At 38.1% G+C, this 27,861-nt stretch overlaps 1 protein-coding gene across 2 annotated transcripts; it reads right to left on the bottom strand.

Moving 5' to 3' along the window:
* Positions 1–171: 171 nt before the first annotated feature.
* On the bottom strand, positions 172–23,917 carry med16 (mediator complex subunit 16). 2 transcript variants are annotated; one of them, XM_052037919.1, is made up of 14 exons: positions 23,679–23,917; positions 19,550–19,657; positions 18,834–19,003; positions 17,055–17,486; positions 15,584–15,689; positions 13,767–13,919; positions 12,869–13,080; positions 11,948–12,154; positions 9,961–10,171; positions 9,394–9,527; positions 6,395–6,587; positions 2,935–3,151; positions 1,902–1,985; positions 172–443 (listed from the first exon to the last, which is right to left on the bottom strand). In XM_052037919.1, the coding sequence occupies exons 1-14, from the start codon at positions 23,812–23,814 to the stop codon at positions 317–319; spliced, it is 2,490 nt and encodes an 829-aa protein (XP_051893879.1). In that variant the 5' UTR covers positions 23,815–23,917; the 3' UTR covers positions 172–316. The 2 variants fall into 2 exon arrangements, with proteins under 2 accessions (XP_051893879.1, XP_051893881.1); XM_052037921.1 differs by lacking the exons at positions 172–443; positions 1,902–1,985 and having other exon boundaries at positions 3,033–3,147; positions 23,679–23,868.
* Between the last annotated feature and the right edge of the window lie 3,944 nt (positions 23,918–27,861).

Below are 27,861 nucleotides of genomic sequence, written 5' to 3'. Positions count from 1 at the left end.
ACTATCCAGAGAGAGATGGCTAGGAGACCGTCATTGTAAAGGTTGCACATCAATAATGGACAACTTGGCCAAGAGAAGAAAAGGCAGCTGGCATCCATCAAAACCTTGGCAGTCAATCACCTCAGGAGAAAACCAAAGCAAAAATTAAAACAACAATTCAAGCCCTCAATGAAAAAAATATCAATTTACTCAATTCTATTAAAAATTTCAAAAAACATTTAACTGTGAGAATTACAAGCAATATACAAATATCTTTTGAACATCAGTACATTTTTGATGGTGTACTTCATTACCAGTACAAAGTAACTGATGTTATTCAGGTCAGACTAATAGGGAATTTACGCCACAGCCCCCCACACAGACAGTTCTTAATCCACCGCTGCTCCCATTGCTTAACTGCAGTTGACTTGTTTGGTGATTTCAGCATGGTGTTGCATCCACATCTGTTTAAAAGATGGAACTTTTAATTACCACATAATTTAACCAGAAATATCAAACTCTATAAAGAATGGGAATAATGAAGAGGTGTTCTGATTGACAGCTTTAATCACACTGGGGTTTCAGTTGCAACCAGTACTATATTTTTTTAAATAAAAGTTTAGATGATGAAAGGTGGCATTGTAACCTGTGTAGGTGGAAGATATTAATTGAATGAGGGGGAACTGTGACAAGTTGTTTTAATGTAGGCAAGTACATGGTTATCTACTTTGGAACTAAACTATTCAGGCTGCTATAGTTTCTAAAATACTGAAATGCTAAAAGCAAAGTCCAAAGCTCCAAATACATTAAAAGGATGTAGATTGGCACAAGAAGTTATGAAACACTGCTCCTCATACCCACAGGATCTGAATAAAATGATTAGAAACCATGCCACAATTACAGTAAGTCCTAATTAAACAACTCGTTCAACATTGTGCATAGTCCAGACATCACACCTTAAAATGAAATACTGGCCTTCAGGGAATATGGAGATTTGTCAGCATGATTCAAATAGGTAAATTATAAGTAGAAATTACAAACTTGTATTCTTTGGAATTTAGATAATGGGGTAATTTATTTGAATATTTTAAATATATGGAAGCTTAAGCAATTAGATCACCGAGTAGACTTGATATCAATGAATAACCCACTCTACTCTCATTCTTATGTTCCTAGATTTCCCAGAAATGAATACCAACAAGTGAACTCATTCAGCCATACTGCCACTTGTAACCTGACAGCCATGAGTTTAGTAGCAGTTAGATTACAAATCTAAAATGTATACACACATGACAACAGACCGATTTTAATAAAGTTCAAATTTTTACAAAGATAATGCAATTCAATCGTCAACCAAATTAGTGCTTACAGAAGGCTACCTTATCCGGCTTCCATTTCAAAATGGTTTAAGTATACTGGGCAGTTATAGTGCACATTTATGAGAAATATCTAGTTTTATATATTTGCTGAAGATAGACATAAATGCAAAGGTTAAATGACTTATTAAAAACATTAATTTTAAAAGCTATGTAAAAGGAACCAATGTCCACCAATCATCATAAAAATCATCCAAGACAGCAACAACACGGTACAATAAAAACAACCACTATCATCATCAATATAACAACCTCAAACAGGTTATTGATCTGTTTGAGATTAAAGCACCAAATATTGATGAAACACAAGGACACAAAGTAATACAGTGAAAATCATTCTGAACTGGATAATTGTTTAGCCAGGCTGACACAACCTAATCCAAGTATTTTTTCCAGGATATGTACCTGATCCTGTTGGGATCAGGTCTGGTAGCCAGGGTCTAGTGCATGTATTTGACAGTGCTACATTGATAACTGGCAATTTGCTGCTGATTAAGTTGAACTCTTCCACAAATAAGAAAATTCTTTTCCTTATTTATTGCTTACCTAGTACAGGATTTGGTTTCTTCTGTTGGGCATACTCCTAAATTAAGTCGTCTTAAATTGTCCATCTTCTGATACCCCGGTGACCTGAACATCATATAAATTGATAGTATAATAATTGCATTCATACGAAGTATGGTATTGATAGTAAAATACATTCTACTCCATCAGGACTCAACACATATCACATTTAAATTGGATGAACAAAATTTAGATTAGTAAATATGCTTAACAGTACAAAGTTTACCAAAGGTGGCTGCACTTCTACGAGGATATATGTCCATCAGACTTCTAGGTTTAGAAGTATTCAGTTATTGAACCTTGACTGCAGCACCTACCTTATAGCTGCCCCTCATACCCACATCTTCCTATCAACTCCACAACATTATGAATGAGCATTTGTAGACAGGCAAGATTGAGAGATAGAATGTCACATTGTGTAACTGACTAATGGAAATCATTCCAAATGGGATGTTTCTTTTCAGACTTTAACAAACAATTCTTAACTGGAATCAAGAGTAACGCATACACTGCAAAGGTTTGCACTAGACATCAATGCTACCTGTTGCAAAACAAAAAATGTTGGAGGAACTCAGCAGGTTAAGCAGCATCTATGGAGGGAAATGAACAGTTGACGTTTTGGGCTGAGACCCTTCATCAGGGCTGGTCAACTTCATTTCCCTCCACAGATGCTGCCTGACCTGCTGAGTTCCTCTAGCATTTTGTGTGTGCTGCTCCAGCTTTCCAGCAACTGCAGTCTCTCTTCTGTCTCCAATGTTTCCTGTTGCCACTTCTTTTCCAGACAATGGAGATTCCTTAAGCTATGGAAGTTGCTATAACAGTAATTAAGGAAATAACTTACAGGCCAATTTATAATCTGAGTCATCATGAAACTAACATTTTCAATGAGATATAATCAGTATTGATTACTTGACAATCTTAAAGCTTCCAATGGAAATTTATGATGATAATGCACCCAGCTCAACATAATCAAAAGGGGGTAAGATTCTCTTAGCAAGCAAGACATTCCAATTACCTTGCAAAGATATCAAGCTGAGAAGTTGCAAAGTGGCTAGGTATGCTGACTGGCTTTCCAAACTGCAGCTTTAATGGCTGTTTGCTCTGCAACTTGCCAATAATTCCATCATTCACTGGCAGCCAGTCCATGCTGGGGACAAGCAGCTGGCTGGGAAGCAGACAACATTCATCAATCAGATTGTCATCGGGTTCAGTCATATGGTTCTCATCTCTACCTGGAAAAATGTTGGATGAGAAATGTTAAAGTTTACAAAAAGGTGACATCTATTGTATGAACTTAGTAAGCCCTCAAATTGGGGTTCTCTGTGCATTCAAAACATCCCATCATAGTTATATTGTAAACTTTGCATTAGAAAGTTACAATTAAAATTAAAAACTTTATAGAAGAGGAAAAAAACACATTTTATTTTGCTCATGATTATCTATGCAGGTCTTATCAGCTGAATTATAGTATGGCAAACTTCTGTCTGATTTCAGTCACTGTAGCTCCATAAAATGTTTCTACTTAGTTTCTCATTTCCCCTTCTCAAAAGGGCATTAACCAATGATGTGCTTGCACAGAAAAGGTTCTCCAATAATGTACAAGAGTGAAATAGAGGTCTGAGTGATGTGCAGTTCTGGGATCCAAGGATACCGCTTGGAAGGTAACACTAGTGACCAGGCAAGAAAAAGTTTCTTCTGACTGGTGTAAATGTAAAGCTTGGTAGTAAACAAATTGTCAAAAACTTGGAACATTGATTACCATGTTTGATCACTTGTACCCAGTCCCAGGCAATGACTCACCACCAATTTCTAAAGGGCAAATGAGGAATGGACGATCCTAGTTTTCAGCGACACACCCCGTAAACAAAAATAAAATCACACACAGTTCAATTAAGTTAACTGCTTCATTTTTCATATTTAAGTACATCATTGCATTACATTTCCTACTCTATTCCAATAATATGACTTCTCATCTTCAGACAACCATCAGTTATTGCACTGTAAATGTTTCTCACATTCATACCAATTTAGTTTATGCTGTCCTTTGTCGTGCAGCTCTATATTCATTAGTTGCATTCATACAGCTCAGAGTCAGATCACATATCACTTCTATAATACATCAGTTTAGGCAGAACTCAAATTTTAGCCAGAGGACACTGCTCCAAAGTGTTATTCCAAATGGCTCCAATTATAAAAATATATTACCCTAACTTAAGAATCTTTCAAGAATTAGCCACTTAGCATATACAACAAGAAATATTCAGAAGGTAAAACTATTGCAAGACTTCAGACATCAGTACTCTGTCATTCTGAAGTGACCAGATCACATTTCCGTGCTGAGTTACAGTCTCAATGAATTCCAGAGGCCTGTGCAAATTAATACCTGCTCAGATAAACTCAGGGTATCCTTTTAGGCTGAGAATTGTGCAAACATTCATATTGCATTTGTAACTTAAAAAATGTTTAGTTTTAATTATTCAGCTAGAACTTACTTCTTAATAAGGTAATATACTCAAGAAATATGCTAAATACATACTGCAACTGAAAAGTTATTACTGGAACAAAATATCACCATTCTTGTACTCAATTCCTCTTGCAATAAAGGCCAAAATATCTGCCTTCCTAAATGCTTGAACCTGCTTGTTAACCTTCAGTGATTTATGAACAGAACACTCGTGTCCTTCTATACACCAACACTTTTCAAAAAATATTCTGCTTTTCTATTTTTTCTGAAAGTGGATGACCTCACAATTTCCACATTTATTTCATTTGCATGTCCTGGCACACTTACTTAGACTATCTATATTCCTCTGAAATCTCTGCATCCTTCTCACATTCCACACTGCCACTTAGCTTTGTACTTCCTTACAACACGGAACGTCACTTGATCCATCAAATCAATGCCAACTCTCAGTCATCCATTCCTCCATTACCTTCTTTTTTTCCCCTATTCACCCACTCCCCCCACATACACCCATGAATACTTCCTGATTCTGCTACCACCCACCTACACTTGGGGCAATTTACAGCAGCCAATCAACCCAACAAACAACACGCCTTTGAGATGTGGGAGGAAACCAGGGCACCCAGGGAAATCCATGTGGCCCCAGGGAAATCCATGTGGCCACAGGGAGAATACTCAAACTCCACACAGACAGCAGAGGTCATAATTAAACCCAGTCACTGGAGCCGTGAGGCAGCTGCACTACCTGTAGCACCAATGTGCCACCCATCTTCAGCAATCATGGACATACTCACTTATCAATTGATAAGAGTCTGTGAACAGCTGAGGTCCCAGTACTGATCCCTGTAGCATCCCACCAATCACAGCTTCCAAACCGAAAATCAGCCCTTTATTCCTACTGTTTTCTGTCAATTAACCTATTCTCAATCCATACCGAGTGCTGTCATTTTGTTTAATAACCTCTTGTCTGGCACCTTATTCAACGTCTTCTGAAAGTCCATATGAACCACATCAACTGTCGCCCTTGCCTATATTGCTATTTACAGCCTCAAAACTCTTAACACATTTGTCAAATATCATTTCCCTTTCATAAATCCATGATGACTTTGCCCAATCCTATCACTTTCCAATCAGTGGAACAAATGGAATCCTGGAAGACGACAGCCACCAGCATCACAGCCACCTTCTTAAAAACCCTAGACTGCAGTTCATCAAGCTTTGGGAATTGATAGCCTTCCAGTCACATTAATTTCATCTAGCTTTTTTTTTTAAAAACCAATTCTAATTTCTTCAGCACTTAGTCTAAACTCATAGTCCTGCTCGATTTCTGGAAGTTCTTCTGTGCCTTCAATGAAGACAGACTCAAGGTATTTGTTTAATTTCTCGGTCATTTTCTTATTCCTCATTATAATATCTCCTGTCTCAGTCTGTTAAAACCCATATTAACCTTAGTTAATTTTTTCCTTTTGATAAATCTTTTACTTTTCTTTCAGGCCTTCTCTTTTATTTTACTTTCCCTTTCCTTATTAAGGTGATGGTCTTATCTAGATTCCCTTAACATCCAAAAATATATTGCTCTCTATTTTAAATATACTCAGAAATTGAGCCTCCACAGTGCTCTTGATTTATTACTTTCTGATCTCTGTCCTTTATGGCTGATCCCTTACTTGTGTGACCCGTGGTTCTGTACATCCAGCCAGGGGAAAAATCAACTTCACATCTACTGTCCCCTATAACAATTTTGTACATCTCACTGGGATCACTCTGTCATAATGGGGATCGTCAGTCTTTAGAATTCAAGGGCTTTGGTTATGTAGTTGTTGAGTATATTGAAGGCTGGGAGACTCAGAAAATCAAGATTTATGGGAAATTGGTAGGAGTGTGGGGAACAGTACATCCACCATGAATTTAGTGCCACATTAATGATGCCCATTTTTACTCTTATACCCAAGTAAAACAAAAACAAACTGAATTCTTCACTTCAGTATGAAGGCATGCGAGTTGAACTTACAGCAGAGCCAGAGTTTGGTGAGTAGTCGAAAAAGCAGGGACATACTATCCTGAGTGTCTGATGTAGCAGTGTATATTGGCAAACAACCAGGTTTAAGGAGACCCCAAATTCGGATCACCACCATTAGTTCTCTCAGCATGCCAAGTGAGGTACCGTCTCTGAGGAAACTAAATCCTGGACGAACAGGAGAACCCTGTAAAGGAGGATTGACCATCAGCAAGACAAACCCACAGACTGGTGTTAAAAGAGAAAGCACAACGGGAAGACAATTTGTTCCAAATACATTCGGTCAGCAGTTTTTGATATTGTAAATATTTATGCTGCCTTGATGATCTAAATATTCTCTTTCAATTGTACAGCTTTGATATTATATTGGTCCTTTTCACACTGGAGGCTAACTACTGCAGTGTCACAGATTATTTACAATCTACTTAATGACATAAGTGAAGAGACCAAGTGTATTGCAGTCAAGTTGGTCAACAGTACCAAGACAGGCAGAAGGATGGTGAGAAGGACACAGAGTTTGCAATTGCTGCCACCTTCAACATTCCACCAACAGACCTACCTTCCTTTTCCCTCCCCTCCTGTTTTGGCATTTGAAGGAACCATTCCATTGTGATTTTCTGGTCCCCACTTCCACCTCCACCAACAGCTTCACTTCCCAATGCTTTGTCCTTTTATCCCTTCCCTTCCCAACATCCAGGGACCAAAACAGTCCTTTTAGGTGAAGCAATTCCTCCAATCTAGTGTAATGCATTTGACGTTTATGAATGTGGTCTCATGTACGTTAGAGAAACCAAACACAGACTGGATGACCACTTTGCAGAGCACCTGTGGTGGGTCTGTAGGGGTGACCCTGAGCTTCAAGTTAATTGTTACTTTATTTTCCATCCCACTCCTACCTGTCAGTGGCCTACTGCATTGTTATAATGTGGCCCAATGCAAGCTTGGGATACAGTACCTCGGCTTCCATCAGGGCATGTGGCAGTCTTTTGGACTCAACATAGAATTCAGTGGTTTCAGGTAATTCATTTTCTCTTTCTGAATCAGAACTGTCCAGTTCTGCTGTAGGTCATCCATCTGTAGTATTGACTCAAGTTTTTTCTCTCTTCTCTCAGAGCTTGACCTGCTGGGCTCCTTGAGTTCTATATTTCACAGGTTTTACAGAGTCTGTTTTTTCTCTCCCACATCCCCAACCAACCCCCCCCCCCACCTCCCCCCCCAATTTAATTAACTTGTCAACCAAATAGCTTCACCAACAGCTTATAACCATGGTGACCCTGACTTCACTGTATCAGAGGTATCCCTTTATTCTATCCATCCCTCCCTCACTTTCTCAGCAGCTTAAAGCTAACTAGTTTTCTCTTTCTCTGAGTTCTAACAAAGGGCCTTCGACCTGATACATTAACTTTTGTCTGTCCATAGATGTTGCTTGATCAACGAGCGTTTTCGATACTTTCTCTTCTCACTTGGTTAAGGTGAGTGGCAAAAACAGCAGATGGGGTATAATGTGGGGAAATCGAGGTTATCCACTTTAGTAGGAAGAGTAGAAGAGAACTGTTTAAATGGACAGAGACTACATAATGCTTCTGAATAGAGGGATCTGGACATCTTTGAATATCAAACAAGTTAGCATGCAGGTCCAGCAAGTAATTAAAAAAGTAAATGGAATGTTGACCTTTACTGCATGAGAGAATGAGTGCAAATGTAGAAAAGTCTTGAGAGACCTGGAATATTACAATGTTCGTCACCTTGCCCCTTTACTTGCATTGAAGGCAGTTAAAAGGTTTACTCAGTTGATTCCTGGGATGAAGTAACTGTCTAAAAGGGGTTGGGATTATAGTCATTTTAGTTTAAAAGAATGACAGGGGATGTTAGTGAAATACAAGATACCCAAGTGTTCTGACAGGGTAAATGATGAAAGGACATTTCCCCTCATGGGAGAATGTGGAACTAGGGAGCTTAGTTTCAGAATAAGGGGTTATCCAGTTATGACCAAGATGAAAGAATTTTTTCTCAGAGGGTTATACATTGTTGTAATTCTCCACCCTTAGGCTGTGTCATTGAATATATTCAGGGTGGTGACAAATACATGTTTGGACCACATGGAAGTCAAGAGTTAAGGATTGAAGAGAAAAGTGCATTCGAGGCCAAGTTCAGATCAGCCATGACCTTACTCAATTACCCAGGGCCGTTTGGTCTACTCCTCCATTCATATGTTTTCTCACTTACATCTTGAAGAGGCAGAGAACAGTTTTGGTTTTTTTTGAAATCACTCCAATCCTTCCGAAGAACTGGGCAAGAATTCAAGCAACATAGGAGCTAAAATAAATGCCATGCAATAAGGAAAATTATAGAAGATGCTCAGTTTAATATGGAATTCATTTTCCTCAGTGCAATATTCTTTCTAAAAAGGGCTAATATTTGTCCAAAGAATGGACCCTCCCAGTCAGAGGCAATAAATATCTTGTCCAATGGATCCACCAGAATTTTAATACAGAGTATAAAAATGACACCTTTACAAAAAGCAAATGGGTATAAGACTGGGAATAGAGTAAAAGTGTGTATACTGTGAGTAAAATAAGTACAGAACCCATCACAGAATGTACTTAACATCCTACAAGTAAATCACAGGGTTTGTCCCTGTTTTGATATGACTGCAGTTACAGTTTCAGTTGATTAGTACGGGCCACTTTCTTCTTGATGGCAATGCCAAATTGACGGAATGTGGGTTTAGAACAGAAAGTCGCTCAATTGTGTGAAAAGAGATTCAAGTTAAGAGACTGAACATCTCGTATGTCAAACTGAAATAGCTCTACAAGATCATTGGTGCTAGATGAAATACGTAGCCAATTTTAAAAGCCATTTGATGTGCTCATTCTTTAAAGAGGACAATTTCCAAATAGACTGGAGAAAATCTCTCATTCTTGCTACATCTACACCTTCCCATTTTGGTAATAAAATTCATAAGCATGCTACTATATCAGAACTAGACTCACCTGATTGGGCAGACTAGCCAGTAGATACAGCACAAAGTCTCCAACCCACTGAATGAGCTGCTGAAGAGACTGCAACACCCAAGCATCCAGAACAAACTCTTCAGTTTTTAAATTTATCATAACTTTATCAATATCTGAAAGAAAGCACCAGTTACATTCTTTAAACAACGGGATACGTAGAAAACATTACTGGAAAACTGTTTTAGTAGCAATAACTAGATAAAAGGTAGCATCTGTTGAATACATTGATGCTCCTGTCAAAAATGTTTTTCTCTGGTCACCAAAACAATAAAGGGCAATATTGAGACTGCATAATCCTAGACATCCAAAATAAAAAATAGAAATGCACAACAGGAAAAACATGGCATATGAATTTTAAAAAATATATAGCTTGAACGATGAAAGAAAGAGAAGTTTGACAATAATTCCTGTATTTAAGAATGTCCACAATCTGTAGCTGAAATCAAAATTTTCACAAGAACACTTTACTTGAAGAATCAGAAGGCTCTTATCAGCTACTTCAAGTATTTACATTATTTGGTCCATGGGCACAAATTGGGTACGTACCAGTGTCAGTGTTTTTACAGCAGATCTCAGTTAGTCGTTCTCCAGGGCTTTTATCTGGCGTGTTCAGCAAGTGTGGTCGAAGAAGTGATTTAAGTGTGGAACCGATTGCAATCAACAGCAGCTTTGCATGGAAATCACAGGCTCTGGCCAGTGTATTTGTTGACAGCTTGCACAAAGATGCTTTCATGGCAACTATTCGTGTGGATAGAACCTGAGTAAAGGGAAAGATAGAAAGCAAATTAAATGTGTGCGCACAAAGAACAGCTATAAGACCGAGGGTGGAACCAATAAATTGAGCAAAACTACAGCTCTCATGTCATCACTCAAAGCAAATTGGATGACATGAAGATTTAGTACTGGGCAGGGTACCAGATCATATAAAATGCATTGTTCAACTACCACGTGACATGCAGAGAAGCATTTAGTAGGTCTAAAGAGTTGCAGTCATTAATTTTCTCAAGAAGAGCTGAAGGAGAGAGCTTTTTCTCAAGTAGAGGAAAAGAAATGGAAGCAGCAGTTTGTACTTAAACTATAACTTATGGTTGGAAACTATATATTTATATGGTGCCTTTCACAACCTCAGGATGTCTTAAAGTACTTTACAGAAATTAGCAGTTTCTAAAATGTTCTGACTGTTGTAATGTAGGAATAGCTAAACTTGCTCAAAGCAATCTCCCACAAACACCCATGAAACAAATGACTAGAAAATCTATTTGAGGTGTCGGCTAAGGGATATGTGTTGGCTAGGATACTGGTAGAACTCCCTTGCTCTTTGAGTAGTGCCGTGGGATTTTTTAATTCTATCCATAGGCACTGAGGAGTTATGCTTAACCTCTCATCCAAAATACAGTACCTCCAAGAGTGCAGCAATCCCTCAACAGTATACAGAAACACCACAGTAGATCACACATAAATCTCTGGAGTGACAATTGAGGTGTGGGAATGCAGTCTACTGAAGTCGCTTTCCTTTTAAACATTAAGTTTGCGTGCACCTCAGACATAGAAATGAAAGTTCGGAATTCTGTACTGTTGGTTTTTTTTGCAATTATATTTAAAAATAAGGCTAAACATATTCTACCTTCTTCATCAAGAAACTGCTCATCATCTGCTGAACTTACATCATCATAGTGGAATCATGGAGAATTGATATCACAGAAGGAGGACATTTGCTCCATCACATTTGGACCAGCCTGATCCCAATTTTTACCTGCAATCTTTCTAGACCCACATGACCTTCTGAGTTAAAATATTTTTCCTGATTTTCCCTTCGACCAATCATAGACTCTCTGGTACATAACATTCCCACCAAGGCAATTAGGTCTTTCTCATTTACTCCATCTAGACCTGTCATAATTTTAAACACCTCAACGTTTACACCACGATAGCCAGATTTGCTGAATGGATAATCTCAGCTGCCTCCTGAGATCCCCACCAAAGACACCATCCCTCAGCCAAATCGATTTATTCTACATGGGACAGAGAAATTGTCTAAAGCCATGGATACAGCAAAGTCTATGCCCCTGACAATGTTCTGGCTGTAGTACTGAAGATCTGTGCTTCAGAACTGGCTACATCTGTGGCCAACCTATCCCAGCACAGTAACAACACCGGCATCTACCAGGCAACGTGGAAAAACTGCCCAAGTGGCCAAATGGTCTCATTTTCATGTTGCAAAATTTTATTATTCTATAGTTTATCAATAACTCATTTAATCAATATTACTTGTTGGATTAGAAGCATTACACAATATCTGAAAATATCAAAACCAATTGCTGCAAGTGCTACTGACAGTTACAGATTCATCAGAACAATCCTGAAATCCATCATTTCACCATACTCCAGATTGAAATTTCCATTTTGTGACATGAGTCATGTAAATTTACATTTATAGGACTAATTACTCAAAAAGAAGAAAAGCAAACTTCTCAAAAACAAGTGGACATTACAGACACAAATTGCATAGCCTGCCACTCCACCAAACCCTTACCTGCTGCAAAGCCTGATTCTGGCGTGTGTATTCCTCATGTAGTTTCTCCACTAGGTTTTGCACCATGTTAGGCTGTACATGTAAAAGGATATCCCACCAGTCGTAACCAGTCACCATACAGTATTCCAATAGGAAAAGGAGATGACGCAGTGATGTGTTCATATCTAATGTGTGTCCCATTGAAGGAGAGATCCTTAGCATGCTCAACTAGAGGGAACAAGATAACGTCAACCTTCAAGATTTCAATAAGAAAGTAACATTGCACTCCAAGTTCGTGAGTCTGGAGTCACATACAAGCTGGATGACAATTTCCTTCCCTAAAGGTCATTAATGAACTAGATGTGTTTTTGATTAAAATCTGGTATTTACATGGTCACCATTGCTGAAATTAACTTTTTATTTCAGATTTATTTAACTACCTGAAGTTAAATTCTGCAGCAGCCACAATTGAACTGAACTCATGATTCTGAATAAACAGTCCAAAACTCTGGCTGCTCTTCCAGTAATTTAACTACTACATTACTGTAAAACAAAATATATACTGCCCTTGTTCCTTGTACAGTGTATCTGGAAGAGATATTCTATGCCAGTACCTTTAAAAGGGAGCAAAGGAGGGTGGGGGAGGGAGGAAGAGGAGACAAGCAGCACGCATTTAGTGGCATTTTCCAAGCAATCCAGATTTATCCAGTTAATCTAGCCTAACTCCAAAGTTATTTTATTTTTAAGCTTTTTGATACAAGAAAATCTGTTCAAGTGCAGAAGGAAAATATAATATAAACATAAATAGACCACAAATGGCAAGTTTGGGAAGGAAAATATTTTTGCAGTATTTAAGTACATCACCTGCATCACTGAGCTTCAGAAATTGAAATGACTGGCACATCTTTTTAAATATTGAACATAATCTAACTATACTTTTACCTTCCCCTGGCTGTCTATTCCAACTAATGCCAATGAAGTCCAGGACAGCTGCAGTGCTTTGAAATGCACAGAAGATGCAGTTGTGCGCTGTCGTTTAATAGATTGGTCATCTGTTGGTCGTTGGGAGGGAATGCTGTAGAAGATTCCCATAGTTTGCAATGAAAGCCTGTGAACAATGTGAATAGTTCCATCATGGTATGCTAATGCAAGACCTAGAGGTAGGAAGGAAAGTTGGAATTTAGTCAATCTTCCACAACAAACACAAATGCATTCTCACAACCTACCGATCACAACTGTTTATTTGGCAAGATGCTTATTTAAGTTAATATATTGAGTAAGCAGTCACTTTAAATTCATAAGCAACAGCAATAAGGAATTACTTGATAAAGGTACCACAGTTATGAAAATAGATATGAAGAAAATCCATAGGAGAACTCATTAACAATGGAGAAAAAAAACAACACATGATAGTGGTATTTCCTTCCTACTGTGATGCAAGGAACCATTTAAATTTTTTCTCTCAACAGTGCTCCGCATCAGGACACATTCTCCTGAGACAATGGAAATCCAGGCCCATCAGAAAGTAATATCAATATGATGTAGTCAAACTGGGGAGTAGTAACGAAAGTAGACACAAGCTCCAGCTTGTCATCTACCTAATAAAAGTCCCCAAAATAGAATCATCTCAAATGCCCCCTCACTCTCCTTGAGTACCCAGACTGGCATTCCACCCAAATCAAAGATACTTTCAATTTACTCTGGTGCAGATATTGCAATCAAACACCACTTAACAATAAATCCCCAAAAGAGACCATAAGGATCTATAAATACATCCTTCACTGGATAACATTAACAATAAACTTTTCATATTGGACTCCATGTGAAGTACAATACTAACCAAGGCCTGGAAAGAATTTGGTGTCTGTTGCCACCTTTAGGTCAGTGTTGGTAAGTGAGATAGGAAGTTTGGGTAAACCCACAGCTGTTACACGATCCAGGTCATTGGTTGTAGATAGAATCCTCCATTTCAGGATGCTTGGCTGCTTATCACCTAAGAGAAGAAATCATTGTAGAGTGAATGGAAAACTAATGAATGAAAAATATGTTGCTTTTCAATAACAACCTTGGAACAAAAATGGATATTTTACCATAACTAAGTGTTATCAATGTACCCACTTCATAGAGCAATTTTAGATAATTGTTTTATTTTAATCCTGTACATTCCTTGCAGTGATTTATGTACAAGAATACCAGGTCCCTCAGAACACCAACACCTTTCAATACCTCATCATTTAAAACTTGAGAATAATTTCAGCATATTAAGCTGGAGAGCACTGAAAATTATTGAAGACTTGGAAATAATTAATTCAGCAACAGTCATAAACTGCCTTGCCTTCAGTTTTCGGCTCTGATAAAATTAAGTTGATATAAAATAAAATCATAAACACAAACATATAAATTAATCTATTGAATTTGTGCTTTTGAAAGAACTGGATTCCTTGAGGAATAGTTGGTAAATAAAATTTTCTAGCTCCTTGTGACTGCACCTGTCACTAATTAGGCCTGAATAATTAAAATTGACAAATATATTAGACTGTGATAAATGACTGGTTATTAATGAAAGGGCAGAGTTTAAAAATCATTGGTATTAAATGTTACTTAATTAGTAAAAAGCCATACGATTTTGTAAAAATTTTTTTTTACTTAAGTCACTGCAAGGTAATGTGCAGGTACAGTAAAAAAGATAGAAGGCAGCAAACAGTACATTGACAAGTGGATTTAAGTGCAAGACTTGAGACATCTGGTGTCTGTCCCTAAGGAAGGAGAGATTTGCGATAGGAGTGCAATGAAGATTCACCAAAGTGTTTCCTGGGATGGCAGGAGAGATTAAACACACTCTGTCTATGCTCTCTAGAATTTCAAAGAATGACAGACATACAAAATTCTTGAGGCTTTGACAGGCTAGGTGCTTCTCTTGGCTGGGTTCTGAAACCAGAGGTCCAAGGTTGCTTTTCACTACAGAGATGAGATGAAACTTCTTCACCCAATGGGTAATGACCCTTTGAAATTCCCAAAGCAAGAATGCTATGGCTAAGTGTAATCAGGAAGAGACAGATTTTTAGATATGAAAGAAATCAAGAGAAATGTGGCTAGTGGCATTGAAGTAAAAGATCTATTTTGATCCTACTGAATGGGGGAGCAGACATGTGCCTACTCCTATGTTTTATATTATGTTCTGAAATTCTTCCCCTTCTTTCATGGTCTAATGACTTTAGAAGTCCAGGATGCAATTCCTCTTAGTATTTAAGCTAAGCTTTAAGAAGGAATTTCATTGAAGGAGAAATAACATACACATTTGATGGCAGTTCAATAACCTAAAGTCTATCGAATATCAAATCTCACAAAACATTTAGTCAATACTGACATGTAGGTAATATAATTGAAAGCGTGCAGGGGAATGGCACACCTGTTGTGTAGCTAGTCTATCAAAGGAGTCTAAACAGTTTTAAACTCACCATTTGCCTCACAAAGAGCCCACCTCATTCAGTTCATTTACGACGCATCATATTGGGTGGGAAGTGGGTAGCCAAGTTACAGGAAAAAGATGCAAGTTTTCTAATTTACCAATTGCAGATTCTCTGAAATCTCATTAACCTGAGCTGTCTGCAATTCATAATTATAAGCCCCGCTTAGAGCAGCAACCTCTATACTCACCCACAGGGGATATTGTCTGAAAGCTATTGCTTACTGGCAACCCTTCTTTCCGTAATGACCAACATTCTACAATGCTGCCTGTCAGACTGGAAGCACATAGCAACACCTGCAAGAAGAAAGAGCATGCCAATTACTCATCACCCAGCTATAAGCACAATAATGTTCAAACTTTTGATTGATCAAATTTCAAATCTCAACTCAGAAGTCCACTGCTCATCACCCAGATAAACTCATTACCATAAATCTTACACTTTTCCCCATTGTTCTCCAAGCACTGCTTCGAATGCCACATCATGCCAGGAGGTAGAAGTGAATAGTTCTAGGCTTTTGCTATTAGCACCAACATCAGAGAGGAGCACTTGCATTTACAAAGCAGCTGTTAACAGTGAAAATTCTTAGAGAAGGGAAAAATTAATTTAAAAAAAAAAATCAGGTGGCCTCCAGCCATTAGGAGATTGAAAACTTTAATGAAAAGTAGATTTAAATTTGTAAAAAAATAGCAAAATAAGTGGCTTAGAGAGAATTTATCCCTTTGATTATTCATTTAACACTAAAGACTGCAGCTCCAAAAATGGAGGATACATAAGCAGAGAGGGCAGAAAGATTGGAGGAGCTTGCAGAGATCAGTCTCGGATAGATTTGAAGATGAGAATCTTCAAATCAATGACCTGGGGATAGGAAGTTTATACCACGGAGGATGAAATGGGCAGATAAAGAAGACTTCTGCAGATGGGGAAAAAGTCAGCTGATTGAACCTTTATATTGCTGTACAGCATGGCTATGAATAGATAACTGGAAGCCATCTGTTTTGTATGAAAAGCAAAGACCCATAACTATAAAAGCCAGATAGGTAACTACAAAAGTTTCCTTTGTGAATAACTCTGCAAATATCAGCTCACCCCATTTCTAAATAAATTTTCTATTCCTTGTCCTGAATATAGTTACACATACACATTATGAAACACTTTACTACTCCTATTGAAATAAACTACACAGAAAATTAAACAATGCACGATAATATGTTTGTTAATGAAGCAGTCTTTGGTTTGTGTGGCCATAGCAAAGCTCCTCCTGATCATCTGTAGGGTTCAGACTTATTACAAAAACGGCACAATATCCCAACTATAAGCAAAAAATTGAGATTTCACATTATGGCTTTACTGATCTTTTTTAAAAAAAAATCAACATTGTTAAATAAATCTTCGTGCTCAGGACACATTTTACATTCCACCCCAGCAATTGTAACAGGATTTATATAATGACAACTAAACATGCAGTGTATACATGGTTCCTTTAAAAACAGTACAAAAATACAAGATGATGCTGCAGCCTTAAAGTCAGGCAGTTCACCAACCAAAATAATGAATTCAAAAGGAAACTATTTATGTTTATACATGTTTACATTAGAAGTGATATTTAGAAGTGGTAACAGAGCGATGCAATGAGAAATAAGGCAATATTGACACCTTACCTGCTCAGAGGTTTCCCTTGTTAAAAACTTCAGGTGAGTGACGGCTGGGTATTTCTCCTTCCGAGCAGCGTCAGTTGTACAGCGCATGAAGAGCGATGGAAGCAGCTCAGTGTCAATTTTGCACTTCTCATTAACAACACTCACACAGACTTTATAAAACTGAACAGGTGATGAACTGCTGCCATCTGACGTGGTCACCACAATGTTTCCACCACCAGTGAATGCAATGTCTGCTAGTGCAACTCTGCTCCTCAGCCGTGATAAACTTTCTGTAGCAGTGAGAACCTGTCCACTGGGTTTCAGTAATGACACAGTCACTAGACCACTGATGGTTACAGCAATCCAACCTTCCATTGGTTTCCCTCCAAAGAGCGTCAAGGACGGGGAGAATTTCACTCGTGAAAACTTCTCACCAAAATTGGATGCTCCAGACTGATAGGTAGGGGAAAGAAAACAGGAAAAACATGCCATCCTTAAAGCTATGAAACCACTTGTAAAAATAATACTGAGAAAAAAAATACAAACCAACACAGGAAAAAAAATTAAATTATATGCCATGCCAGGCATCTCGTTTATCATGCACAAGAACAGTAAAAATGCTCTAGCAGGTCTGGGTAGATCAAATTAGCAACAAATAATCTGCTTGGAGGACTCAGCAGGTCAAACAGCATCTGTGGGAGGAAAGGAATTGGATGCAAGGTTTTCACCCAAAACATCAACAATTCCTTTCCTCCCACAGATGCTGTTCAACCTGCTGATTGCCTCCAGCAGATTGTTTGCTGCTCCAGATACCAGCATCTGCAGCCTCTTGCCTCCCTAAATCAAATGAGCTTTGGTCTAGTCAGGGCATACCATCTAACATTTTTAACTGGCTGCAAATTAAAGCAGCCAATGAAATTGGACAATTAATTATTTGGACTGAATTACTGATACTTGCACCAAGTATGAAATCAGAGATAAGCACTGTATCTGCATTTCTGCTTACATTTACTTCCAGAATGGGGAAGAAATTTAGAATTTAGACTTGAGAGCCATACAGCACAGAAATAGGCACTTTTGCCCACTAAGTCTACGCCAACCAGCAAGCGTCCATTTTTACTTTAATCCTTCCTTAATCTATTATAATCTCCCCACATTCCTATCAACTCCCCCAGATTTAACCACTCATGTGCATGGTAGGAGTAATTTAGAGCAGCCAATTAACTCACCAACCTACACATATTTAGGATGTGGGAGGAAACTGGAGCACCTTGGGGAAATTCATATGATCACAGGGAGAACATGCAAACTCCACACAGATAGCACCAGGGATCAAGATTGAGCCCAAGTCTCTGGAGCTGTGAGGTAGTAGCTCTACTAGCTGTGTCACTCTGCTGCCCAAATGAATTTCTTCCTGAAGAGCTACACATCAAAACTACAGGTATGGTTAACATTGCATCACCATTTTACAGAAAACCAGCCTCAAAAATTAAGTATAATTACATAGCACCAATGTAAATAAAACTATGATATGCTACTTTGTCACTAGTCAAGTTTTCTGCATCGTAACCGCACAATATTTTTGGAAGCAAATAAGTACGACTACACACAAGTTAAAATCAAAACAATTGAGCACACAGACCTGATATGTCTTAATTAAATGTACCTCCTATTCAGCAGCACAGACTACTAAAGTTCTATCCTACTGTTAGGGACAAAGGTGTCAAATTTAATTATTAACATATCTAGTTATCAATGGGTAATTGGAATGTAACTCAGATTTTTGATTACAGCACAAACCTTTTCTACATGCAAGGCCAATTTGACACCATTGTGCAACCACGACAAGGCTACAATAGGGTCGCCATCCACTGAGCTCCCGACTATGTTGTCCCAGCTATTTACAAGGTGATCAGTCATACTCCAACATTTCACTTGACCATCAGCATCAGCCGATAACAGCCGGGAACCTTACAAAGAAAGAGAGATGGAGCAAAAATTTCATTTTAGAAAATATGTCACTTCAAAATTGTACATTTTAGTACCCAATAATTATGGAAAAACTTATCTTAGTTAGCAGACCTTTTTCCCCATATCAGTCAAAAATCTATTGGTTATCCACGGGAAATATTTTCTCTGCAATATGGTAGTGAAAATCAAACATGCTTTTCATAAAGAGTTTTAAAACTTCACTACATATAAGATATAGCAGAGATATTCCATTAATATTTTGATTTTCCCCAAGTGCTGAACACACCTAGAAATGAAAGAAAGGTAACAGGAAAGAAGGGCATGCTGCAAATATTGTGAATACCTTTCAATGATTCATTTCTTAGGCCCAAAGCCTTCAGTGGCCTAATGGCCCCACAATCTCTAGGAAGGATAACTGATTTAATAAAATAAAATTATCTGTGCATTACCATATCATGTGACTTTATTTATTGTGTCACTTTAGGACACTTCCCTTAACATTTTATATTCCTATCTGACACTCCTACATAGTAACAAAAGTTTACCAGATTGGTCCCATTCCAGAGAGGTGATCACTTCGTGGTGTCCAGAGTTGATGGAGTAGACATCCCAAGGATGTTCAGTGTCCAAAATGTGAACCATATAAGTAAGATCTGTAAGAAAAACACAAAGGCTTTTAGAGAACATTGCTTAGCCTTAATGTTCACGTTCTAAATGATTTTCAATTTAATCAACTTCTATTCAAAAGTAGCAAGTGGGAACAGACAGCACATCAGTTGGCAGATATAAGGGAACAGTGTATTTTAGGTAGGACCAAGTAAACTTCATTGGAAAGGAAAAAAACTAGATGTTGGAAATTCAAAAAAAAGCTTCACTTTGTAAGCACCTGATTCCCACTTAACAAGCATCAAAACTAGCAATCCCATGAGACTGAAGCTTTAGGTTGACAGAACTCATTAGAAGAACACAGTGATCACTTGGCAGGATGGTAATACAATGGACATTCTTTTGCTTATGATAAATGTAGTACACTACTAGGGTTCAATTGACACTCACCTTCAGCTCACAGGACTGCTAGCTTTTGAGAAATTCAAATCCAAAAACAGAAACCAGAATTTAGGAAAAACAAATTAAAGATGGAACTGTATTTTAGCTACTATGTAGCCTAAACATTGAATTCATACTAAGAAAATATCTTATTCCTATCTCTCTCACTTTGAGGATTTTCTGGTTCCTATCGTTTTAACCACAATATTTAAATGCTACAGATCCGATATTGTTCCCTATTGTGTCCCATATTTCCTACTAACATTTTTATTACTTTGCATTACTTCATTATAGTCAGTAGTCATCCCCTGGTTCTCAATAACAGCATAATGTATTTATATGAATTCTCCTTGTTTAATTTTATGAATGATCCTGAACTAGTTGCTTCTCCTCTTGCTGACAGTACTACAGCTAATTTTCAGGAAGCTAGTGTTTTTGCAGCCACTGGATTATCTAAAGGAACTCTATTTGGTATCTCACTGCAGATCCAACAAAAAAAAGAAAACTAGCTAAAAACAAACCTCGAAGCTGAACTTTATATTGAAAGCAAATTGCTCAAAAGTCATGACCTTAAAAACATACTAAATCAACGAATGCAACCTCAGGAGATTCCAAAGCACCTTGTGGTGGAGTATTTTCCATTACTTTGTAATGTGGGAAATAAAGCTGCCAGATGAAGCAAATAATAATGATTAGTTAATCTGTAGTTACTGTTACATACCAGCAACAATAGAAACACACCGAGTCATGTATAAGTGTTAGAAACTATTTTATTAATAACTACTTATGATAATAAGTAAAAATGTTAGATATTAAACATTAACCCCAAAACTAAACTCAAAGTGTCTGCGTGGCAAATTCCCAAACTCCAAGTCCAGGAATAGTTCTCAAAGTTCAGTTCAGCAAGTCATAAGGTGAAACATGAGCAAAGGCTTTTGCAGAACCACCACTGACTGAAGAGAAAATGTAGAGAGAATATAGAGCGAAATTATGAAATCCAACTGTTCCACGATGGAACCCATACGACACCTCAATCACTGATGATCTCCATTGCTTTGTTCCAAAGTATCTGCCACCCCGAAAGGCACTCGAGACGTGGCCTTCCACACAAATACTGTTTCCCTCTACAGGTTAACGACAAAGTGGACTCCACTTGTTTGCTCCAAAAATCCATACATGCATTGTAGTGACAGACACAGTTATTGTTCTTCATCCATTGTTACGGAGACCAGCAGTCAGTGTCTCTCTCTCTCTCTCCCCTTTGACTCACTGACCCACTAAGCAAAAACGTCAGCACGTTGTAATCTTGCTGTCGTGATGACACCACACACACATACCACTACTCTACTGTACTATGTCTTAAAGGGACATTCACCAAATAGCAACCTGATCCATAACATTAGGTGTTGGCTGAGGCAAATGTTGGTTAAGACACCATCCAGAATTTAGATTGAGACAGTAGATCAAATGGCCTCTTGAATGTTCTTTCATTAACTTTGTAGATGATCCTGTGTTTTGTTAACCTCCTGCATGATCCACAATGTAATTATGTATGGCATGATCTGTCTGGATGGCAGGCAAAACAAAAGCATTTCACTGTATCTTGGTACATGGGACAATAATAAACCAATACCCAAAACACTCCCTTCACAAAACCATGCTGACTGTCTGACAATATTATAATTTTCCAGAAGTCCACTTACTACATCTTTAATGATAAATTCCAGCATTTGTCAACAACAGATTCAGGCTGGTCTATGGTTTCAATTTTTTCTCTCACTCCTTTCTTAAAAGAAGGGCTAGGGTTTGTTATCTTCCTATCATCTGGGTTTTTCAAAAAATCATCATTAATCTCTACAGCCTACTCTTTTAGCAGTGCAGGTTATCATGCCCACGTTTATCCAATTTTTATTTAATAATTTATCTTTAATTTTTCCAAGTACTTCTGCATTGGTTACTTTTAGCTCTTTACTGTTATTACTCTCTTGGTTCATCTGTATTCTGCCACAAGTCCAGAAAGAATGCAGACGCAAAGTATTTAACACCATTGAACTCTGTCCTTTCCAATTTCAATATTGACCACATTGTAAATTACAGCTTTATTGTTTCCCTTCACACCTATAAGCTTTCCTTCACTTGAATACTGCTCCCATTTAATTAGTTTGAAGAACTGTGGGGCTTCGTATTCATTTTTCCAAAAAACTGGTTCCAGAATGATTTAAATGGAACTCATGCCAATGGAATGGCTCCCTTCCCAACCTATTGGTGCCAGTCTAATGAACTGAAACCCCTCCTTCCACAGTTCTTTGTGCTGCACATTTAACTCTCTGATCTCTTGAAACCAAAGCCATTTTACATGTGGATCAGGGTAACAATTCTAAGATTATCTTTGAGGTTCTATATTTATTTAGTCCCTATCTCCTTGCAATCTGTCATACAATCTTTCACTGGGGAGGTGTCATTAACCCAAGCAGTTTAACTTCAGCTTCTGGACTCTTGGTCATGGCTGCAGAGAACTATCACCCAATTGTGCTGTCCCTTATTTGTACTGCATTCCTTTTCACATCCCCCACTTGAATGGTATCCTGTATCCTAGTGTCATGGTCAGCTTGCTCACTCTTCCTTAAGTCTTTGTTAACAATTGTACACGAAGTAAGTACCTCGTATCTGTTGGACGTGGTCGAAGGCTGAAGCTCCTACATCACCATATTCTGAATCCCCATACTTATCCAATTCATGGTAAAATCCTTCTGTCTCTGAAAAACAGCCTATATCCAGACTACTACCTAATGTGACGGCCTCTTGGATCAACCTGTCCAGGTAACTCTCTCCTTCTCTAACGCATCACAATGTTTCCATCATTAGTAAACTCAGTCAAAAACTCAGATGCACTGTAAAAGGGGCCACTGGGGATCTCAGTGTATGCACAAACTCTCACAGCATATCACCTGGCTTACCACCTCTATCAAATATCACTTAATATATTCAGCTAGTTGATGTTTCTCTGCATTTAATATTTAATTTTTAACTTGTTAACTTATCCAATTAGTACTAATATCAAGATTACTCATTGTTTCATTTTGGTTCATCAATGTTTAATAAAAACACCAACTTAAAATAAGCAGAAGTTTAAAATCACAAACCACATATTGGAGGCCCAAAACTTTTCCCCCTTCCCTTCTGCACCCAATTCTCAAATCTGACCAAAGACCCAATTTTTCTGCATCACATCCATCTGAGAACGTAAATCATCTCATATAAAACAAAGCATCTTCCTCAGTGGCACCAGAAGACTAACCTAGATTTTGTCACATTTTGGGGGCTGAATTTGAATCTGCAAACTTCCTACTCTGTGATGTGCGCTATCCATTATACGGCTGTAATGTTACTCAAGTATTATCAAGCATTTATTTGAAATATTGTTCTGTGCAAATGGGTTGCAAGTTACACGATGTATGTGAAGGGCTGGGGTATTTTTAAAATGTGCGCTGGTGCCACAGAAATTCATATCCTTCGCCTTACAGAGACTGTATATGAAGTTGCAGCAATGTGAATGTGGAACTTGCCCATCACTGCACCCGGACAATGCAAACACTGGGCACCCCTGGTACCAGGCCCACGACCCACCTTGCTCCTCTTCGTTCTTCAGGTCGGTAGTGAAGGCAACTAAGTTCCTGCAGGACCAGGCGCACACTAGCGGCACAGAGGGACAGTAATTGCTCTTCGGCCACTTGTCCCATTCACAAACGTACGCCACATCCATATTTACAGCCACCGAGACTCTCCCCGACGCCCAAGACACGGGCGCCTTAGCAGCCCGACCAGCCCCGGCTCAGCACTGCGCATGTGTCACCCACCGTCCGTCCAGGAGCTGCCTGAATTCGGGATGAAATTAAATTCCAAATTTGCCAGGTGCTTCTGCCCTTAAAATTATTATTAAATGATTCTTCGCTGCACGGGGAATTAGTTTTATTTTTTTGTGATCTAAGCTGATATTTAAGCTCCTCCTTTTAAAGATGGGGTCCTGGAGTTGCCCAATTAAAGGGATGTTTCCATGACTTTGAGGTGGAAGTGGGTGTTTGGAGCAACGTCCGAAGGGAAAACAGATTAATGTGCTAAGTGTAAATCCTTACCGCTCCAAATTTATTTATTTTTCTTTTTAGGTAATTTCTAGTCCTTATTCCCAGTTTTTATTTTACATTTCTGGCATTAAGTGTCTCAAAAATGTTAAACTTTTCGACGTGTCTCGACGTTTGGCGGAGACACACTTCATATGTTCAAATCACATCGTGATTTGGATCATTGATGATGGATGTCACATCAAATGTCAACCCATCTTTAAAATTAGAATTATTAATGAACAAAAATTGCACAGTCAAATTAAAGAATTTTCAGAATGGCATAAACCATCGACTGTCCTAGTCAAAAAACGTGCCTAATTATTGGCAAACGACTTTGAATATTGCCACTGTGAGTACCTTAGGTTGTAAAAATATTCGTGAGCTTTTGGATTTAGCTAAACTTTATACTCCTGTATTATCCTCTCCATTCCCAATTTACTTTCAAGAATTTATGTGTAATCAGAACTATTTAGCTTTTGATTTCAGCGTATCCATTTGCATGTGAATTTTGACTGTTCCTCTGAAGCCACAGTTTCTATTTCCACATTCTCTTTCTTCTTTTTATAGTTTTTTTCTCTTTATCTTTGGTAGACATATTCCTCCCACCCAGGGAAAAAAATGGGTTTTTCTTGTCCTCATCTTCAACCACACCAGCTTCCACATTCAATTGGTCACCTTTTGTCATTTCTGACACCCTCACTGCGTTGCCACCAGCAGACACATCATCTCCTCTCTCCCCTTTCATCCTTCCAAAAGGATTATTCCCTCTTAGATTTTCTAGTTCATTCTTCTGTCTTTACCAACATCAACTCCCTTTTCACAGAAATGTCTAAAACTAGAGGGCATAGGTTAGACTAACGGGTAGGAGATTCAAAGACCATCAAAGGCATTTTTTTTCACCCAGAGGAATCTGGACTGCACTGCTGATTGGATGGTAGAGGCAAGTTATCTCACAACAGTTAAGAAGCACCTAAATAAGCACTTAAATTGCTAAGGCATAGAAGATTGTAGACCAAGTGCTGGGAGATGAGATTAGTATAGATGGGTACTTAATGGTCAGCATAGATATGGTGGGCCAAAGGGCCTGTTTCTATGTTGTCTGATTCTATGACTATTTTCTCAAGCATACTATTAAAAATAATCTGTTATTAATTTCATTACCCTTCCAGGATACAGGTACAGTATATCTATTACATTCATCTACAGTGCAAAACTAATTCAAAGTAATTTATTGTAAAGGATTCCTGTAACATAAATGAATTCTTATTTCTGTCTCCATAATGGTGTATTTTTGTCTTCCATTCTCTTTTATGATCCTGTTCTCAAACTCATTGTCCTCTCTATCTGTGTCCCTTCTTCCTCGTTCACACTGTGATTGAGATAGAGTTGCTATGGCAATAATACCAGAGGGCTCTAAAGCACAGGACTTTCTCAGATTTCCTGCTCTCTTTGTTCATAGCTGTTTGGTCTCAGATCTCCTCTGCTCAGAACCAATTAAAGGAGATTGTTTTGGGTTTTCAGATATTATGGTGGAAAACATAATTGGAATTTAACTACAGAATGTCCAAAAATGACTTTTTAAATAAAAAATGAAATAATTTTAAATAGAGTAGGGAAATTACAGACCAATTTAGTAATGCATTTACAGTACAAAGAAAGTATAAATGAAATTTAAATTACATGTAAATACAGCCATGGGTTGCTCTTCTGTTTTGTATGGAATGAAAAAATAACTGTCGACAGTATTATGTCTCAGTTCAATTATCACCATGTTGTAGATTTTGGTACCAAAAATACAAAAGCATGTATCAAGTCGAGCTTATTGTCATTATGCACAAGTACAGTGAGGTACAGGTACCATGAAACACTTCCTTGCAGTAGCATCACAGGCACATAGATTCAGACAAAACACAGAACATATATATAAATTGAAGAAAAATTTCTGTGCAAAACATGACACTAGTGCAAAAAACCAAAATTGGAAGTGACCATAGTAGTGCAAGAGGTGGTCCGTAGTATTCTGTTGCTGAGGTAGGATTACTTCCCTCTCTTTAAATAGCCACAACAAAACAAATACTTAAAGGAAAAAAGCTGTATACATGTTCTGCACTAAGTTCTTGCTCCACCTGGTGAGATCCTCAGTCATTCACACTAGGTAAGTCACTAGTGTGTATGCACTGTTAGATACAGTGGCTCTACTTCATTAGGAATTTGAGGAGATTTGGTATGTAACCAAAGATTCTCGCAAATTTCTATAGATGTACAGTGGAGAGCATTCTGACTGGTTGCATCACCGCCTGGTATGGAGACTCCAATGTGCAGGATCAAAAGAGGCTGCAGAGGGTTGTAGACTCAGTCAGCTCCATCAGGTGCACAACCCTCCCCGCCATTAAGGACATTTTCAAGAGGCGGTGTCTCAAGAAGGCGGCATCCATCATTAAGGACCCTCACCACCTGGGACATGCCCTCTTCACGTTACTACCATCTGGGAGGAGGTACAGGAGCCTGAAGACCCACACTCAATGTTTCAGGAACAGCTTCTTCCCCTCTGCCATCAGGTTTCTGAACGGTCCATGAACCCATGAACACTACCTCGTTATTCCTCTTTCGCATTATTTACTTATTTTTGTGACTTATTTTTACATCTTTATGTCTTGTACTGTACTGCTGCTGCAAAACAACAAACTTCATGACATATGTTAGTGATAATAAACCTGATTCTGATCACACATGAAGAAGTAAGTATTAGCTTTCTGACCTTCAACTGTCAACCATCAACAACAGTTGAAAATTGTGCAGTTTGCATATGTCCCTATTGATTGAATATTCTTATGACAGACACTGTGTGGATTTATAAATGAAGAATTGCCATTAGAATAAGTTAGCAAATAACTATCACCAACTGTGGACCTATACCCTGTGTGTCAGACCACTCAGTAGAAGAAAAGTAAAAAGAAACAAACTAGCAGTGTTATATGTTGCATTCCACATGGTGCCTTTAATTCTGTACCATCAGCATTGTTGTTATATACTTATATTATGTAAGGAGATTCTTCATATGCCTCAGAAACTTTTCTTCCTTCATCCTAGGTGGCTGTGTCATGCATAGAATAATAATTGATACTCACTGAGTGCAGATACTTAAAGCAAAAAAAAAGTAAACTAAATACAGCAGATCCTGAAAATCTGAAATTAAAAGACAGGATATTCAGTGGAGAGAAAAACTGAATTAATGTTTTAAGATTTCTTCATAACTGGAAGAAGTCACCGCAACTTTTATGCTAATACAAAGGCAGGGAAAGAAAGGAGGAAGAAAGGGAGACGATATATCAGATGAGAGAATTTGATAGAGTGAACAAAATGTGTGCTTGAATGACAAAGCAAAAAGTGCTAAAATTACTTTATAGGGATCTCTCAATTAGAATTTTTTTTGGTGTATTATGGGAAACTAATAGAAATAATAATAGTGATTCTGCCTCAAATGTATACACCTACAGAAGTGTACCAGCTTCTGCTCCACATCCACTGTACAAATGCTAACCATGTAGTGAGCAGAATGGCCACAGGGTGGTGTAGTATATAGAGTGAATAGAGGAACAAATGAATGGTATGGAGTCAGAGAGGTACAGCATGGAAACAGGCCCTTCAGCCCACCGAGTCCATGCTGATAATCAACCACACATTTACAC

Source organism: Pristis pectinata, chromosome 24, assembly GCF_009764475.1.
Source record: "Pristis pectinata isolate sPriPec2 chromosome 24, sPriPec2.1.pri, whole genome shotgun sequence".
In the NCBI taxonomy this organism is placed as follows: Eukaryota; Metazoa; Chordata; class Chondrichthyes; order Rhinopristiformes; family Pristidae; genus Pristis; species Pristis pectinata.
The sequence above is the reverse complement of the archived record's forward strand: the minus strand, read 5'-3'. Positions and strand labels throughout refer to the sequence as shown.

Excerpts from the sequence above, each read along its gene's own strand:
- med16 (XM_052037919.1), bottom strand. The coding sequence starts at position 23,814 with ATGGATGTGGCGTACGTTTGTGAATGGGACAAGTGGCCGAAGAGCAAT. Across the intron at positions 15,690-17,054 it reads CAAGGGAAACCTCTGAGCAG|GTGTTGCTATGTGCTTCCAG; the intron begins GTAAGGTGTCAA and ends TTCTTCTTGCAG. Across the intron at positions 1,986-2,934 it reads CAGCTTGATATCTTTGCAAG|GTCACCGGGGTATCAGAAGA; the intron begins GTAATTGGAATG and ends TATGATGTTCAG.